Source organism: Strigops habroptila, chromosome 1 (genome assembly GCF_004027225.2).
Source record: "Strigops habroptila isolate Jane chromosome 1, bStrHab1.2.pri, whole genome shotgun sequence".
Lineage (NCBI taxonomy): Eukaryota > Metazoa > Chordata > Aves > Psittaciformes > Psittacidae > Strigops > Strigops habroptila.
The window spans coordinates 108405649-108424624 of record NC_044277.2 but is presented as its reverse complement, the minus strand read 5'-3'; the positions used below and the strand labels follow the sequence as shown (position 1 = coordinate 108424624).

The window sequence follows — 18976 nt, the reverse complement described above, 5'->3', positions numbered from 1 at the left end:
GAAGATCCCCCTTGGCAGCTCACCTACAGATGGGCATCCAGTAGTGTCCTCAGCTTAAGCACAGGAGAGATCTAACCATAACATTGTGGCTTTACAGAAATACAGCATCACTTTGAATAGCCAGAGCCATATAAACACACACATTCAGGTTTGATTTCATCAGTTTTGCTCATAATGGCAGAACTGGTGGGGATTTTATTTATGTACGTGTATGTGTATATATATACACATATATATATATCTTCAGCTAAACCTTCACTTTCCTTTGCTATGGAAAACAAACACTATGGCTTCCGCACAGGTAAAAATATTTTTGCAAGAGAAGCAATGAGCATCTGCAAAGAAAGTGTTTATTCACTGATCAGTAAGTAGTTATATCTGGAACTGACGCAATGCAGCTTCAGTTTTCCAACAGTAAACTCCAAGTATAATTTGGGAGGGAAAAATAATCTCTCTGGTTTTCTTATATTTCAGTAAATCGTGCATCTGTGTCCAAGAACTTTTCAGCTCATTAATTCAGCAACAACATAAAATATATACAAAATTAGGGTGCAGTCTTCAAAAACAGGCACCTAAAATGAAGTTTCCAGATCCATATTTAGCGCCATGAATCTGATTTTCTAAACTACTAACCACCCGCCAGACCGCGCAGATCGCTGACAGGAGCTCAGCACTTCTGAAGGCTGCACGACTCGATGACAGCATCCAACTTTCTGACAGCCTTCTGGCGGAGGCAGCTTTCGCAAGCTTCATAAAACATGAAAGGCCAAAACAATGTGTCCTGTAATTATCCACACTGAAAAACAATCTTAATTAATAATGATATCATCGCTACTCCCTCTACCCTTAAACTGCTGCTGAAAAGTTATGCTTTTCCTTCATTTCCCTCCCTTTTCCCTAACACTTTAATCCTGCCCTTCAAGTCTTTATCACACTATCAACCTGATTTCAGCAGTGTTTGTTGTGCACTGCGTCAGATTTTACTCTTTTTGTCAGGATTACTCACCTTACTATATGCTCAGCAACTGCAGCCTCAGAGGACACACACCGTTCCACTAAAATACTCAAGTTCAGTTCTGCATCTATACAACTCTGATCTCGGTGACATAGCAAAGATTTAGATATAAGGTTCAAAAAACTAACAAGAAAACTAAAATCAGAGTTCTGCCTTTATCCAAATTAAGTGCTTAGAGGAAAAAAATATTCATTAGAAGTATGAAAACCCATGTAAATGTAGAATATTAACTTGAAAGTTACCCATTTATTATTTCTCCTTTCCATCAGATAATGGTGTAGCTGAAGGCACAAAATGCTACCTTTGTGCAAGACTGACACTCTCTGTATTCTCAGGTGCATATTTTAACCAAAAGCTATCAGGGCCAGCTGGAGTCAAAAGTTTGATTACTGAGGCCCAAAATAATCTTTTTACTTACTTGGGTTTGTGAGGGAGGGTGTCAAATTTTGACATCTCAGCCAAGCCAAAACTTGAAGGCCAGTCTCACCTTTCCCAGCACTAAGACTCTACTGAAAATACAGCAGAATCTCCCTGACGTAATCCATACGTTTGGATGCCTTTGTTTTGGCTTAGCTAAAGAGACTCCCTAGTCAATTCAGACTACATTGAATTAAACAGAATGAAAGCGAGTGTTCAGAGCAATTTGCTCTGAAGTCATGCTCAAGGTTAAAATGCTGAACCTTTCTTTCTAGACTGGCCACATATTCTCAAAGGGCTTATGTAAAAGAGCATCTCCTTCTTCTAAATCAACTGTTCACTCAAGAGGTTTCCAGTCCAGGAGTGACTCCTAATAAGACACGTTCTCTGCTGTCATACCTGGAGCTTGTTTGTATGTAACACTTACAATCGTCTACTAAGACAACAAATCCTAGGAGTGCTACTTGAGTGATGCTCACACCATTACAAAACTTGAAATACAGAATTGAATATATACAATTAAAATAGGGTCTAAACAAGCAAGCAAATTTTTCCCCAAACTCAGGATATTGAAACCACAAACCAACTCTTTTTAAAAATGCAAATGTTTAACTTCCAGCCATTTCCATTCCAGGCTCAGGACATAAGCACATCCCGATATCGGCATTTCCCAGCAAGCTGTCCCAGCCTCCTTTCCCTTCTCCTCAGCAGCTCTGGGGGATCACTAGACTCCAGTTTCCCAGCACAGTTTACCCCCAATTGACCAGTAAGATTCAGCTTTTGGATGTGAACCTTCTCCTAATCAGTCTACTCCCTCATTCCACCTGGCTCCCACAGCTGTCCCTGTTTTATTCCAGTTTTTCATTCCCCTTCATTATTCTTCCTTTGTGTTCCTCATCTGCAGTCCAAACACTTTCATCACAAATCTGCCTCTTTAGGTTTCTCATAGGATCTTGTTTTCTTCTCAAATGATTGGTCACTTTTCCCACATACACCACAGATTCCTCATCCTTAATTTGGACCCCTTCTCCATAACTCCTCTGTAGCATTTGAAATTATTGTCTGCTCCTTTCTGATGCCTTAACCCACCTACAGCATCACTGCAAGTCTAGTTTCTCTCATCAGTTAAGGCGCACAGACTTGTTACAGCCTTCAGCAATTCCAGAACACATAAGGCCTTCAGGAAACTTCCATCATTAAAGACTGGCATCTGACCAAGTGAAAAAAAAGAAAAAAATGAAGATGACAGAAAGCACATCAACATCAAAGTCAGCACTAAAATCAATGCTCTGCTCCCAGCTGCTAGATGATGTTTCATGGGGCTGCACACAAGGGTTTCTTTTCATTGGCATCATGATTTGAAATAAACACATAACTAAATCTACTTTACCCTGGGGAGGGGAGAAAGATGACAGTACAAATGGGAGAGGAGAACCACACAGAACTAGTATTACACAAGTACGGCATGTTTTGGTGGAAGCAGGTAGAACTGTGCAGTTACCAGCAGCTGGAAACCGGGCCTCAGGTAGCACCAGGCAACGCGATTAATTAGCAGCACTAATTCACTGTCACTCCACTGCATAACAGGCGCCAGCCAGGCTAAAAACCAGTTTCCAGTTTCAAAGCAGTTCAAGCCAGAACTTCTTTTCTACTGTCAACTCCTTTCTATTGTATCTGCCACTGTGGACACTTTGCACCACTTCCATTATCCAGCAGAAAGTCTGAATGCTTAAATTCTAACTTCTGCCTGGCACACTGAACCACCCCTCCGAAACTCCCAAAACTAATACAAGGCACTTGGTTAGATGCTGCAAATGCTCACCAGTCCCACATGGGCACTACAGAGGAATGGCATATCCTGCTACTAACAAATATTCTCACCCAGAGAACAACGACAAGCAGCATCTGCAGCACATCTGCAAAACACCACACTTCTCCAGTATGACATCTCTCCCAGTCACTGGTACATTCTGGCCAGGATTTACAGCCCAAATTAAATGCTATTTCCTCTGTAAGCTCCTGCAAAATAGTTATGTTCTGGAAACTATGACCTGTGGGAATTAGAAAAGGTAACAACACTACTTAAAGTATCACAAGGCTGGATGATTTTTCAGTGACACACTTTGGTCTCAATGGAGCATTAAATAAAATTTCTATGCCAGTCTAAAGAGCAAACTGTGATGCATGACAAGAATGGTTCTCCTAACCTGAAGATCAGCTGCAGAACAGCGGAATCCTACTGAAACAACTTCTTTGTGCATGCCATTTACTCACAGGTTTTAAAGTAGTAGAAATAACAATCTAGGCTCCAACACATACTCATCTTCCCAAAACACAACCAGAAATGCCCCTCCTAAAGTGTGTGTAACTTAGGCCATTAGAAGGTTTAAGGAGGTTACAAGCATCAAAAGTCTAAATCAGTTGCAGTAAATCCTGGCTTGATTTAAATCCCTTAATCAAAACCAACTAAAACCCAGGATTTGGTGTTCTGTCTCAGTCCAGCCCTCATATCAGTTGTGCCACCTTGTAACTTTGGTCTTTATTTCCAGTCCCTATCACCAGTGACACCAATTAATAATAGTTCTCCAGAGCACTAGCTCTTGAGAATTCAAAATGTGGCAATAAGGGATCCTAAAGCACACTGAAGGAAAAAACGTGGTGTACACAAAGCAATGTTCTACACTGAGGCACTCACTAGGCAGCACCCTGCCCAGGCCTCTAAAACCCAATAAGAGAGCTTACTATGACACCGAGCTTTTACGGATTCATTTCAATATTGCAAAGCTTTATGTTTTGAATAATATGGGTGCAAAGAGCAAACAACCTTTAAAGCCACAGAAAAATTCATGGTGGGGTTCCCCCACCACAGAAGTTTTGCAATACTGTTGCTGTATTCTAAACATGTAAGAACTGGTTTAGATCTAATGTAAAATACCCATTTACAGAGCGATGTGAAAAGTCACATCAACACTTTTGCATAAGCTGCGTAACAAAATGTATCTTCCCATACAAAACTGGAGAAGATTGTATAAACACAGGTCCAAGCACCTTTCTAGTCTATATACTTGAGAGGCAACACAACCATCTGTGCTACACAAGCCCTACCATGGGGGACAGCCTTGACCTTCCACCAGAAGAACCGTGCCCATCAATGCCTCAAAAATTAACTTTTTGAGTAGAAAAGAGTAGATAGTGGACAGGAAGATCCTTTGACTACCACCACCAAAGTGAAATACTAACCTTAACAGCAACCTTAATGCAAGAGAGAAGAACAACTTGCAAGAAAAAAAAAATTGTTGAATGTTTTAATGCATTTTGAATCATAATGAAAAACATTTTACATCTAAAAACAAATTAGCAGAATAATAAAAAGTGGTTCCACATAACTTATAAATTTTTTTCCAAAAATGTAGTTTTCACAGATTTAGGCAACAAATAAGATGTTTCATTCCAGATCTTTCTGACTGTATACACAAAACTTTGTGACAACTGACGTGCATTGCTTGAAAGACATAAAAGCTTGATTTTGCCCAGTAATGAGCTCTCTGTGAAATTCTGCACAACACTGAAACTCTAACTGCAACTCTCCTCCATTTTATGAAATGCTGGACATTGTTCAGTGCTAAAGAACACTCTTTAGAACATTCAAAGCCATGAAATGTTTTCCACATAATTTAGTCGGTGTAGTATTACTCACCACCACTGCTCATGTGTGATTTGCTTCTAGGGGAATGGCAGCCTTGGCTTCACCTTCGGTTCAGTATATAAAATTAAGTGATAGTTGAGTGTTCAGCTGATTTAAATATTAGCCTGCTTCTAAGAGCGTGGCTCTAGCACCTTGTTTGGTTGATTTTTGCAAAGTGAAAGCATGTAATAATCCCATTCCTGGTGCCAGAGGATGGTCCCTCTGGTGATATAAAAAGTTTGCAGCAATGATGATTGAACTGCATAGAGTCTAGTGGTCCTGTAATACATATGTGTTAGAGAAGCTTAAACAGACACTTTAGTTTAGCAGGATCAAACCCAGTGACCTTCCCCCGTAATAAAAGGATAATCATTGCTCAAGACATTTCATGCAGGCCATGCTGGAGAAACTGCTTCTGCTGGCTGGAGAGATATTTTTCTCTTTTTTTAAACAGCATCAATCTGTGTAAAGTCCTCTTTGTTACCAACTGAAAGTGAGTCTTTTCTTCTTCAAGCTAAAACCATCAACCCAACATCAAATGGCTTTTCCCAACAGTTAAAAACCCAGGGGAAAAAAATGAAGAAAAGGTGAAAATAAACTTTGATACCATCCTTTAACCCTTGTTATCAGAAGACTTAAAACTCTGCAGCTGCGTTCTCCAACCTCACTGGTTTGGTATTTTAAGATTACTTCAGTACAATTCTGTATATATCTTGTATCTTAAAGAAAAAAAATAAAAAAAAAGGGGGGGGGAACAAACAGAAAAAAACAAGGGACCAAGCTGCTATCATGACTCGTACTGCAGTGATACTACATACATTCTCCACAAAATACCTTGAGCTTCCTTGAGGTTACACTCCAAAACTATGTCTAACACCCCAGTTTCCCTACGATTCCTAAATGATGCATTAATCATCCCATCTCATTGTACTCCAATGCCACTACTTATAGCTAAGAGTAGAACCAGTTAACTCATCCGTCTTATTGTCATTACAAACAATAACTGTAGAGGACATGAGCACAGCTATAGTTTCATGAAATCACAGCGATGAGATAAGAGTTCCTAATACTTAATTTATGCCAACTCACCATCAACTCCATGATTCCCCTGTAAGAGTGCACCCTTGACTTACCCATGCCCTTCATCTTATACTGTGATATGTCAGACAGTCAGGGGCAGTATCTCCCTTTAGCTAAAAAGAAGTGTCTGTAAGCAGCCTTTTTGTTCATTCAAAGACATCAGCTGCCACCTGCATTTACTTCTATAATCAGCAGCTGCAGTGTAACAACCCACTGCCAGTGCAAAAAAAAGCTAAGCACAGTGAGGAGCAAAACCAGAGTAAGATCATTTGGGAGAAAGAAGGGAGACCTGTGTTAATTACCCCCTCATAGAACAGAACAGAGGTTGCAGCAGCCCTCACCAGCGCTGAGAACAGAAAGGTAACAGATGATGTTTACTTATCGTATTGCTCCATTAGCTTTAAGTGTTAATTATCTTAAGGATCACATTTAGTATGATTGTCTTTCGTGTCAGAGATAGTACTTCAGCCAGAGATCAAAAGTGCTTTTTCTAGGCTACAGAGAGATCCAACACATCTTGACCAACATTCACTTTTGAGGTAGTACTCATTTACTTTGTATTGCTGGCTCAAAACAAAAATATGGGAAGTGAACACAATTAAAAGTATGCTCACTGTAAGTATATAAACAAGGAAAAAATAAAAAACAACTCCCAAAAAACCTATTTCCTTTCTGGGCAGATCACCAACAAGAAGCAATCCTTCTTACAAAGGTCAGCTCACATTCACTGGTAAAGTCAAACTTTCATAAATGGTTTATAACAATAGCTATAAACTAAAGTGCTTCAAAATTTGCTTGACAAGGATTCAGTGATTAGGATTGTAATATTCTGGATTTTTGCTAGTACAAAATGCCACGAGATTTTAGAATCATTTCATATAAGAAGGGCAGAATGAATATTTTTCTTTTTCAAAAGAAAAACTACAAAAAGCATTCCAAATAAACCTGGCAGTCTATACTCACGACAAGCTGCTTGCATTTTCCTTCTCAAACCTATTATTTCTCCAGTAACAGCAATAAAAATGGAGTTGAAGTTGCACTATACTGCAGCACTAAAAAAAGTATTCCAAATCAGATGCAAACAGGAAAATGTTTACAATCATACAACTAGTGAAATTCACACTTCATTTCAAGGTTTTAGCCCTGCAGATTCTTTTTAACACAAGGCAGATATGTAGTCATGGAAAAACGTAACAGACTGCTATACACTCTCTAGATTAATTACATAAGTTTCACATTTATGTCACAAATGTAATGCCCTACTGTGTATCTATTAAATGCTAAATAACTTATGAACATTTATGTGCTCTATGCAACAGTGAACATATTGACCAGTGGATGCCAAAATATAAAAGTTCATACACGAGACAAACTAATTAAAAAAAAACCCAAACAAAAACTATCACGTTTTCTGTACAATTCATGCAAACTGTGCACAATGTGGTAACAAGAACATCTGCTAAAGTCTCCACTTAAGGAAGAGCTTTTACAGCGACAGCAGACCAGCGTTCAGAAGAGTCTGCGGAAGTGTAGAAGTCCATGGCAACATAAAACACAGAAATTCTTCCAGCATTTCATTTTTCTTGTAACAAAGCAGGGATGTTGATGTTCCAACCTATAGCCTGACGATCAAATCCACATGTGAAGAGGTTACATATTGGATGGTCCTCACTCCATGCTGAGCAGCACACCATTCTTCTGTGGCCCTGTGACAGTTCAGGACATAGCAGTATTACTTATGACATATCTTGAAAGCTTCCGTGTCATCAAATCAATGCGACTTAAAATGAAAACTTGATCATTCTAGTTTTCACAAACAGTGCTTGAGAATCCCAAAGGTCCCAAAAGTGAATTGTTACTTTCACTTTATAATGATAAGCCTCCTTAATCTCAGCACCGGATCCATAACGACAGAAGCATATGAACGGGTGCATCAAAACTTGGGTGTTTCCAAGGTGTGTTTGACATCTCATTACATTTTACTTACAAAAGCAAACCGAATTTTGATTTTAGCAATTTTAAAAGCAATATTAAAATATGGAGCTACTTGATGGCAATTACATTGTTATAAACCTGCAAGATTAAGTGTCCATCATGTTCATAACTCAGAAAGATTAATACTACTGCAGGAAAAGTGTCATACTGAGGAAAAGCAATGCCTCATCTATTGTTCAAGTCCAACAGTAACAAAAATGCCCCAACATTTCTGACCAACATTTAAGTCATACCAAAAAATTTGCCATGATTTCAGTAGTGTCAGCCTGAATAGAAATATTAAGAGAAAAAAAGAAAAAATAAAGAAAAAATCAAGACTAAACAATAGACTAAAAATAACTAGAAAAAAAGACTAAAAAAGGCTAAGCTTTAAAACCCCTTCCTAAATTCTGTCAAGAGCTGCTGAATCCACCCCAAAAAAGCCTATTGAAGTGGCACAATCCAATTAATTTCACTTAGTCTAATTTGCTTCATTAGTGATGCTTGCCATGCCAAATAGCACTACAAATGCACAAAACTTGATGGCTGCAGCGAGGATGGTTTAGCACATGGTAACAAATACCAAGAATGTACGTGCATAAGCAGGGAAAGAAAAAACCACAATCAGCAAATCATAGAAGGTGAGTTCACAAAACTGATCCCTGCTTTTTTCCTTTTATGTTTCTTCATTTAACAAATTAAACATTGTGTAATTGAAAGAAAGAAACCAAACCACCACCATTAAACCTCACAGTGAGTCACTTTTCTGACACGATTCACCATCGAGACACTAAAATGCACCTGAAATGCTCTCACACATTTTTTCCATTTCATAAAGAAAGCAGACAGTTTCACTTTAGTAAGGAGAAAAATGATTATGACACCCACTTGAAACACCATTTCCAACTCCAATTAAAAAATTCAAAGTGTTACTTATTTGCATGTTGGTCACTTTCAATAACTAACAATAGCCCCTTTGTATAGACAAGTATCTTTCAGCATTTGTTCAGCTTTTAAGCTAGAGAGACGAAAGCTTACTTTTAACCTTGTATGAAAGAAGAGCAGACATACTTTAAGGCTACAAATGGCCAGTTACCTGTCTATTACTGCGAGGGAGGCGTGCTAATCGCACTCCTGACATGTCGAATAATCTAACCTGTCGGTTGTCATGTGGAAGGGCGATGATTCTTTGGCCAACACATACGTTAATCCTGCACAGAAGAGACAAAAGTAGGTGATGTACAAAACAACTAGAATAGAACTTGACAGGACAAGTTTAAGCTCACAGGAAGTGATACAGCTGAGTTTTTTCCTGATTAGAATTCACGAGTGAAAAAAAAGAGAAAAAGTATTAAACCATTAAGGTGTTTTCTACTGCATGAGATGCTCAAAGAGCCTTAATATCTGCATCCCACATAAAGAAAATCTCAGAAAAGCAATACTATGTATTTACTGAAAATTAATGTTGACTACACCTGCATTTTATAAAACCACTTCAGACCTTTTCAAAATCTCACAAATCCCAACTTTAGTTTTAGTGACTAAAATTAAATGTATATTCAGTGAATTGACAGAATACCCTATTTCAATTGGAAGTGACCTACAACAACAGTGTCTCTGCCCATGGCAGGGGGCTTGGAACTAAGCGATCTTTAAGGTCCCTTCCAACCCTAACCATTCTGTGATCATGAAGTTCAACTGCCTGACCAATTCAAGGCTGACTAAAAGCTAAAGCATGTTATTTAAGGGCATTGTCCAAATGCCTCTTAAACACGGACAGGCTTGGGGCATCAACCACCTCTCTAGGAAGCCTGTTCCAGCATCTGACAACCCTTGTAGTAAAGAAATGCCTCCTGAAGTCCAGCCTAAACCTCCCTGGTACAGCTTTGAACTACTCCCACACGTGAAAGAAACTAAGAATTAATTAAGAAAACGTGAATTAAGAAGAACAGTAACTCGGAGATCTGCTTACCTGTTGACTGCAGAATCTGTACGGATCGTTGCAATAGGAGACCTCATGTTTTTCAAATCCCAAACTTTTACAGTACGGTCATCGCTACCAGAAACAACATTGTCTCCCACAGTGAAAACTGCAGATGTCACAGTGCTGAACAATCAGAAGTAAAAAGAAAGATGTCAAGCTCTAAACTAGTATCTGATTTAAAGTTCTATTTTCTGTTCCCATGTTTCCTTTAAAATGTTACTTGCCTTTTTGTTTGTTTTTAACCAAAGGAACCTGAAATATTAAAACTCCAAGTAGGTATTTTAGAATAAAAAAAAGTATTCTTACAAGAAGTTCTGTCACTAAAGGTATACTGGGCTTGACTGGCTCAAGTGCTAAGAAGTGAAGCCCAACAATGGCAAGTCACTCTAGAGGCATCTCTTGTATTCCACTGATTCTAATATGAACTCATCATGCCCAGTCTTGAAATCTTAATTCACTTTTGAAGTTCTGCATTAATGTCCAGTAGACTTATCAGACACCCAAAACTGAATTAGTAACACACACTACACTACAACTCTTCCTCTCAAGTGTTTTGAGACTAGTAGTCAAGTTCTTTAGTTTCCATCCAAAGACTTCTCTAGAGCCTCAGACATCTGTCATTCACAGCACAGACACTAAGGAGACCCAAAATACCTGAGATACAGCCAAAGCTATACATGCCTAAACATGCTATAATACACATGTAGAGGTTCCAGTGTAACTCCAGTAGCAGTAGCTACAGGAAGCTCATAATTTCTAACTGTGATTTCTATTCCTATTTTACAGGTAGCTAAAGTTTGAGAGTCAGATAAAAAAAAAAAGGCAAGAAGTAATAGTAAAAAGCATGACCAGATAGTTCTTCCAATTTTAACCATTATGCCCATAAACACACAGGGGCAATCAGAGAAAGACTCCCATGAATATTTCTAGCAATTGGAAGTGCAACATATTACTTTATATAATCTCTTTGGAGAGATTATATAAAGAATTTTGTTTTAGAATTTTATCATCTTTATATTTGATACTTTCAGAGAACAGTATATTGCTGAGCTCAGATGAACAGTTCTCATGATGATGAGCTTTTACCTTTATTTCACATTAACCAATCAATGTTTTTGCACTATTGTTTTCACTTTAATACTGCATGAATTCCCAACTCAAAACCAGTTACTTTCTGCTCACACAATGCACTAACAAAGCATTTTTGTCTCTCTCATTAGGGAAAGCTTCTCAACTCTGTCTCTAGAGATTTGATTTAATGACCTATCTTGTAACTTGGGTCATGCACATCAATTCCTTAGAATTTAGTAATTTTAATTTAAGTTGTCAGTTGTTACTGTCACTTTGGTTGTTCTGCAGCAATTTGAATTCATGTCCTGTTCAAGCTGCTGATTGAGATTAGCACTAGCCAGGTTGCAATGGACCAGGTTATGCAAGCCTCTTAATTTATACTGACACCAAATTAAGTTTTAATTAAGATGAAGGCCCACTTTATTCTTGATACCAAGTTTCCTAATGCATTATTAGAGCGCACCTGAGCTACCAGGGAGATTATTAGAATAAGAACCAGGAGGTCTTCACCTAGTCTTCTGCACTTTATGAACTAAAAGTCAAAGAGTTAGAACATACATGAAAGCCACAGCTGATGAGTTTCCTTCATCAGGCACCTTCGCATTTGGGAAAACTTGTTCATGTAGTCAAGTTACTGCAGAATAGAGTTGGTATGTTCTTAGCACTGAACTTTTCTCCACCAGCCTGACCTTCGTTACATTCACCACCCTCTGCGTTTCCTGCCTCACCAGTTCTTCATACAAGCTGCAAAATACCTCAGTAAAACATTCAGTCTTTCCCTGAACTCCGTACTGCTATTACACATTTGAAACAATGTTTATAAATTTAAAATTCACTATTAAATCTCCATACTTTGCACATACATTAGGAGACTTCCTTGTGCACGACAGTATAAGGAATTCGAATCATAGAAAAGCTCCAGGTGAGTGAATATACATTGTCTTTTAGTATTCTGCTACTAACAGACAAATCTGATGTTTTCCATCATACATTTTATTCCAATTATAGTTGGAATATGTTGTGAAACTGTCTTAAAATAACCCTCCAATTTTTAACGGGTTTTTTCACAACTTTAAACAGCTTTCCAGCTTCTTTGATCTCATATTGGTTCTCCTTTATCACTTATCACTGTCAAACAGTTATATTTCTTTGACCACATAAAGTTATCTCATTCTTAGATTTATCATTTTTCAAATGAAAACATTCAAAACTATCACCATGCAAACAGAATGCCAGCTCTAGATTAGCTCGACCCCTCCTTGTCCTGTAAAAACAGAAAGACTCTCAGAAGAAAACAAAATCCTCTCCTGTACTGTTTTCAGTTTAACTGTTCGTTCGAATGTTACTGGGTACACTAAGAAAAAGTTTGTAAAAAAAAGAAAAATGTAGTGAAGTTCTGCTGTAGCTCTCTCTGGTGGGTGGGAAAGTGATAGAAAAGCAAAGGGAAGGCTGTCGGGCTGTTTTCAGTGACATCTTTAAAGGTGTTCAGCGGTCTTAGTCCTCTGCCTACCCTGTTCATCACTGTAAGGCACTGCAGGCTGGGATATGCGCTATTTGCAACCCCATGTGACTATGAAAACAGCCTTTTCTATTTGAATTCAAAGGCTAGATAGAAAAGGACTTTTTATTGAACCCGCTGTTGAAGATCACGAATTCTGGTCACAGTTTCAAAGTAAACAGTATACGGATATATTGCCTAACAGTCCCACATATTATGCTTTAAAAAAATGAAACATTAGTCTTCTAGGACAACCTGTACATACACCCGATTCAATTCTCAAAGATATCTCATTTTCAAAATAAGATTGCAAGACTAGAAGTAACTTAATACCAAGGCTAGAGAGGCCAAAAGCAGTATTGGTCTCACAAACCTGACGACTCTGAGGAGGGTTTATCAGCACCTGACTGTCATGTGAGTAAAGACCAGGCAGGGTTTTTTTTGTTTTTATGGGGTTTTTAAGTGGAACATTTTGAGTTCACGTTTAAAAAAAACACATACATTTGAATTCAAGAACATGTACAACACTACTGACTTAAGACATGAGCAAGTGCTGCGCTCATAGGTTCTCTTACGTACTACAGATCATGATTTGCCTCCTCTGCTATTCCAAACTGGGGCATCTTATCTCATTTTTTTGTTTCGGTTTGGGTTTTTGTTTGGTTTTAACTGAAAGAGGATTTCAGCCCAACTAAAGGGGGAAGGTGAGAAGAAAAAGAAGGAAAGTCTATGTGAGAAGAAAGAAGTCAGCAGAGCAGCCAGTATACAAATAACCTTTCAAAAGTATTGCCTCCCTAACCCCACCCATATCACAAAGACTAAGACTTGTTCCTGTATTTTCACAAAGCTAGTTTTACTTTCTGGGGTTTTTTTACTAGTCTTCAGTTTGTTCTAACCCAGCTAACACTGTGGTTAACATCCCCTTGGCTAAACTACTAAAAAGCATCAACAAAAGATCATCCGCCCCTATGTTAATGGAATGCTAGAAGACATTAGGCTTTTAATAACTCAAAAAGATGACAGGTATTGTAGGACATCAAAAAAAAAAAACCTGGCAAAGAGGAAGCAGTCTTATGACACTTCAAACCGTGGGTCCCACAGGGAGTTTGGTGTGCTACAACTATTCTCCAGGAAAGCTTCAGCCTCCGCCAAACCCCAGCAAAACTCATTTATCTTGTCATAGGGAGCAGCCGAGCGTGTACTTCCAGCTGACAGCATGGCACTTCCTCACCACACACCGCTGCCTGGCCTCGAACATCCTGCTCCCTCCGTGGGTCTCAATCAACAGAAATACTGTAGTGCTAGCACTCCTCATTAGGCTGAACAGCTGTCTCCCCAGTCACACTGAGACACAAAACTGTTTTGCATAACAATCTGCTCAAATTTCACACATAGGGGAAGGGAAAAAGAAGGGGGGGGAAAAAAAGAAGAAAAATATGTTGAAAATGTTGGACCATGAAATGCTGATGCAGAACCCTTACTGGCAATATACCAGAAAAAGTTAACACTGCTCTTTCCATTTTGATTTGCAAACTATACTGGGATTTACCATTGAACATTGGGAGACATATTTTCACGCCTGTGAAAAGGCATCTACTCATAAGCATTAATTTGTGTGTGGGATGAAGTTCTGGAGAAAACAGACTAAAGAGAGCTTTCAGATAAATTTATTCCATGTACACCACATTGTAGTTAAACAGCAAAACTTGAATGCTCAAATATGCTCCCCTCATTTTAAGTAGTAAAATTCAGGAACAAAGCCTAAAGGAAGCTCTATATGGTACAGCATTTCCTGCGCAAGAGCTTGCTTTCTTTTAGGGGGATGAAGCGTAACCCCACACAGAGCAGCCTGCAGCCTGGGGGGAAGCCATGATATGGACAACAGTTTGCCCATCTTAAAGAGCAATGGCATCGGCCACAGAAGTCCCAGGTAAGAAGCATACCAATACCTCCACGTCTGTGCATTCAGGTTTTAGAAGTGCCAAAGGCACTTGATTCCAGGAAGAGCTACACATAGAATTCCCAAAGTCTGTGGATTTATCTCCCAACATCAGCAGAGGTTTTTCTTCCAACTTGAGAAATGGCAAGAACAAACAATGAAGGAATTAATACCAAAAGGGGAGGAGGGGGGAATTCAAAGCCAACTGTTAGCACTAAAAAGTCATTTTTTTAGCATTTAAATCAACAGTGGCTATTCCAGAGATACACGTTTCATGACATTTAGAGAAAATTGCCATTATCTCCTTTTCTTGCTATCTGTCTTAAAATAATAAAATGATACAGGGTTGAAAACAGTAACTAGCTTTTATGAGAATTACTCAATGGCAAGTTAGTAAATTAGTTAAGGTGCAGGTATGTTTCAAATCAATTCCATTACATTGATGATGGGATAAAAAAGGTCCATTTATCCCTGCAGTATTGCTGCATCTGTTACCTAAGCTTTAAACCGACAACACACCATAAAACATTATGCTCCACTCAACAGGATACAAAGAAAAGGCCTTTGGCTATGCTCTTTTGTGGGTCATTTGAAAAAAAATGATAGCACTTCTTAGTGCATGCATTCAAGAATGGAGTTAAGATTCTCGCCATCTATTGTAGTGAAGCTTAAAGCACTCATAAGTAACTGGATACAGATTTATTGCCTACATCTTTTTTAAAGTGACTGACAAAACTCTTAACAGTTAACACAGAGTACAAACTTTGTATGTTACATACCCCATTCCCCAAAATAAAACACCTAAAGGGTTTGTTGTTTGTTCGTTTTCTTTTTTCCTTTTAGCTACAGGGCTTTTAATTTTAAGCACTTACTCTTACAGTTTAAGGAATTTATTCAATTTTTATATTTCCTTATTAATTAGAAAGCAATTTTTATATGAGGAAGTTTGCCAATGACAACAGAAAAGGTTCAAGAACATAAAGAAACAGACCTATCAAAGATTAGCATTTTTCAAATTGCTTTTTCAGCAGTTCAACAACCCCATGACAGCATTAAGTTAAGGGAAGGTTAGAATAAAAAATGTATTCAAGCTATGCAAGAAAGCAAAGACAGGTAATTTGGCTGAGCTGAAGGCACATGAACATGCTGGCCCCCTCTGTCCTGAAACACATTCACAAGGAAGCTAACAACAATGCTGGATGCTTGAGCTGTCAGCTAATAACCTGCTAACACCTCTAAGAACACTACTGAAACCTTAATGTGCTCTGTTACATGTATGTAACAAATGTGATCCAAAAGGGGTTTATATGTACATGTTTAGAAGCACAAAATTTAAAAAGTTAAACCTCAAGCTTAAAGTCCAGGCCACAATCTTCATTTAAAGAACAGGCAATATGCAATGTGGGATCAGAACAGTGTTTGAAAGCAAGTTGGGGGCCTTTTTCAATGAAATTTAAGAGGGGGGAAAAAAAAAAACCAAACCAACAGCAGACAGAACAAGGCAGGAATACTAACAGTAATATCAGAATCATCTAGTTAATCAGTAAGGCTTGGGGAGAAAACTGAATGTTTCATCAGAAAAATTTTGCTTTTCTTACAGAAGCTGGATGAAAGATTTACACAGCATAAATGCCTACGGCAACCTCTGATTAGAAACAACAGAAAAATGGTAGACAAAGCATCACTTACGGCATTAACAGCTGAAGAAAGAACACAACTGTCTTGAAAAGGACAGACAATATTGGTTGAACTCCACTGACAGCATCCAACTTGCGACATTTTGTTTGGCACAAAAGACTCCCTTTCCTAGCACAGCATTTAGTCAAAGGTGCAAAACTTGCATTTTTAGAACTACACATAGCTGTAGTTCACCAAGAAAATGGGGCTGAGTAAGAACACCTAACAGTGACCTTGTAATATTGAGGATATCTAGAGTAAGACTACTTTCCAACAGGGATGTCTAATGACATAGCTGCCTGAAGAAAAGTCATCTCCCCCTGCCACAACTTGGTCATTCAAGAACAAGAGACACGTATCAGGGTATGAGAATTAAACCTTGCAGAATAAAGAATCTAGGAAAGCCAGCTGACCTTGGTAAACCTGAGTGTCCACAAAACCAAAGCAATTATTAGTTTCTTGATACAGAATGCCATTTTGACATTAATTCCCAATTCACTAAATGTCAGAATTCAGCCCAGCATCCTAATCAGCTGCTGCTTAAGTATTTTTACATTTTTTAATTCAAATTTTCCAGCAAGCTTTGGAGTTTGAAGATGAAAAGTTGAAGAAGCAAGACATATTCGCAATCCTCTATTTCCAAAGGTCTTAGGACAACACACAGCTCACCATCCAGCTGCATATTCAGAGACGTATAGACAGCAAATGAACAGGAACTTTCCTTTCTGGCATCCTACAGCCACATAACCAGAGTGAAAGGAGAAAGAATATGCTGTTGTCTGAAAAACTCATAAAGCACATATATAGAGCATGTTCACACCACAGCTGTTCAAGTAGGTCACCACACTGGAAAAGAATGGCCTTCAGAGCCTCAACAAGACATGGCTGCACAGAGATGGGAAAACAAAAGCAGAAGTGAAGCTGGAATGAAAACTGCCACATAGATGCCAGAACCATTTTGCTCTTCAGAGTAAAACCTTAATTCAACGTGAAGAGTTCTAATCAATAACCTCTAATTTCAGTAATTTCTCAATAGGAGAATAGAAACAGTTGGTGCTATATATTATCAAACATGTATTTTAAAGCCGTATCTGCTGGAAAAAAGGTGTTGGAATTTGAGTCTCCAGTATAATTTTTGGAGGCTTTAATTCAGGAGGTCAATTTAATTAACATGCAACAAGTCAGTGTCTGGATGATAATACAAATGTAACCTTTTCCCAGGGCTACATTAAACATCTAAGCAGGATGTGACTAGGGATTAACAGAACTAGTAATATAAATTCCTATTGCTGCACACACAAATTCAGGCAATAATAGTCATATTTAACCAAAAATCAGTCTTATTTCCTCACCATTTCACTATTTTTTAATCAGTAGAGAATAAGTGAGACAATCTGTGGACATGGCAAACCTAAAGGAAACTGTGGCAAGATGTATTTATCACTATGTGAGCAGGGCACATGCAAATGAGTCACGTACTGAACTGAAACAGTCATATATATGAAAAATGTAAACAAGCAATGTTTACAGATTTGGAAACTTCCCTAGGAAGATGCAACTTCAAAAAAGACCTGAACGTACTTTGAAGACTCAGCCAAATGCAGACCTTAAGCGCTAAAGTCCTACCAATGTGCTAAACTTGGTCTGTGGACATATGTCAAAACATATTAGAAAACACACTTAGACGCAAAACAGGTAACTTGTAAAAAAGAACTGGTACTTTGTAGAGAAGAAAACACAGGAAACTTATCACCACTTCAGCATCTATTAAGCTCTTCAAGTTAAAATCCAGCAGCAGGCAACTGAAGCTAGGCAAACTCAAACTAGGGAGGCACAAAAAGTTTAACAGGGAGGTTAACTAAACACCAGGATGTGCAGAACTTACAGAACTTGCCAAGGGCCAGCTGAAATCATTATCATAGGAACAACCTAACATACAGTTGTCAATTTTGTTGTCAAAGTTGTCAAAGATTACCTCCTAATTTAAAACAGGCCTCAATACAAGAAGCTCGAGACAGATACGCTGATCCCAACAAATTCTTTCTGGCCTTACTGAAGGACAATTTATTTTTTTGTATTGTCACAGTAGCAGACTGTAAGAAATATTCTGCTTTTAATAAACCAAGCAGTTCTATGTTCAGAACACAAAAAAAAAAAAAATAAAACAGGTGATTTCTTAGTCCACTTACTTAAAACACAAATAATCTCTCGTAACTGCTATACATACACACAGTTTGACAGAACACCGCTTTACAGCACAAGGCAATGCACAGCAACCACTTTCCATTTTCAGATGTCAATTAACTTTGTAAAGTCATACTCAGCACATAGCAGGATTCCTCAGTCACTCAATATATCAGCACTGCAGGGAACAACTCCCCGCACTTCCGAGCAGGTTTAAAGCCTCCATCCCCTCCCTCGCATTTCCTAATCCGGAAATCGCTGGCGGGGGCAGGAATCCCATTCCTGAAGACAGCAAAGCTCCGGGAGGCAGAAGCCGCCTTCCCCCCTTCCCCACCGCCTCTGCGGGCCCGGTTTGCCGCGGGGCCGAGCGCGGCGGCGGGGCGGTGGCGCCACCTGCTGGGATTCAGTAACAGTTTGGATCCCCTGCGAGGTGGAGTACTGGGGTGAAAGAA

At 38.7% G+C, this 18976-nt stretch overlaps 1 protein-coding gene across 3 annotated transcripts in view; it reads right to left on the bottom strand.

The window, feature by feature from the left end:
* Positions 1-4720: 4720 nt before the first annotated feature.
* WDR37 (WD repeat domain 37) overlaps positions 4721-18976 on the bottom strand; it is a 43399-nt gene continuing 29143 nt past the window's right edge. For 2 of the 3 annotated variants that reach the window (XM_030497888.1, XM_030497878.1), the window contains 3 exons: positions 10144-10278; positions 9268-9382; positions 4721-7903 (listed from right to left, as the gene is read on the bottom strand). In XM_030497888.1, the coding sequence (XP_030353748.1) occupies positions 7772-7903; positions 9268-9382; positions 10144-10278 (382 nt within the window). In that variant the 3' untranslated portion in view covers positions 4721-7771. Of the gene's footprint in view, positions 7904-9267; positions 9383-10143; positions 10279-11006; positions 11971-18976 lie in introns of those variants that run through there. The other variant, XM_030497896.1, reaches the window with a different exon arrangement.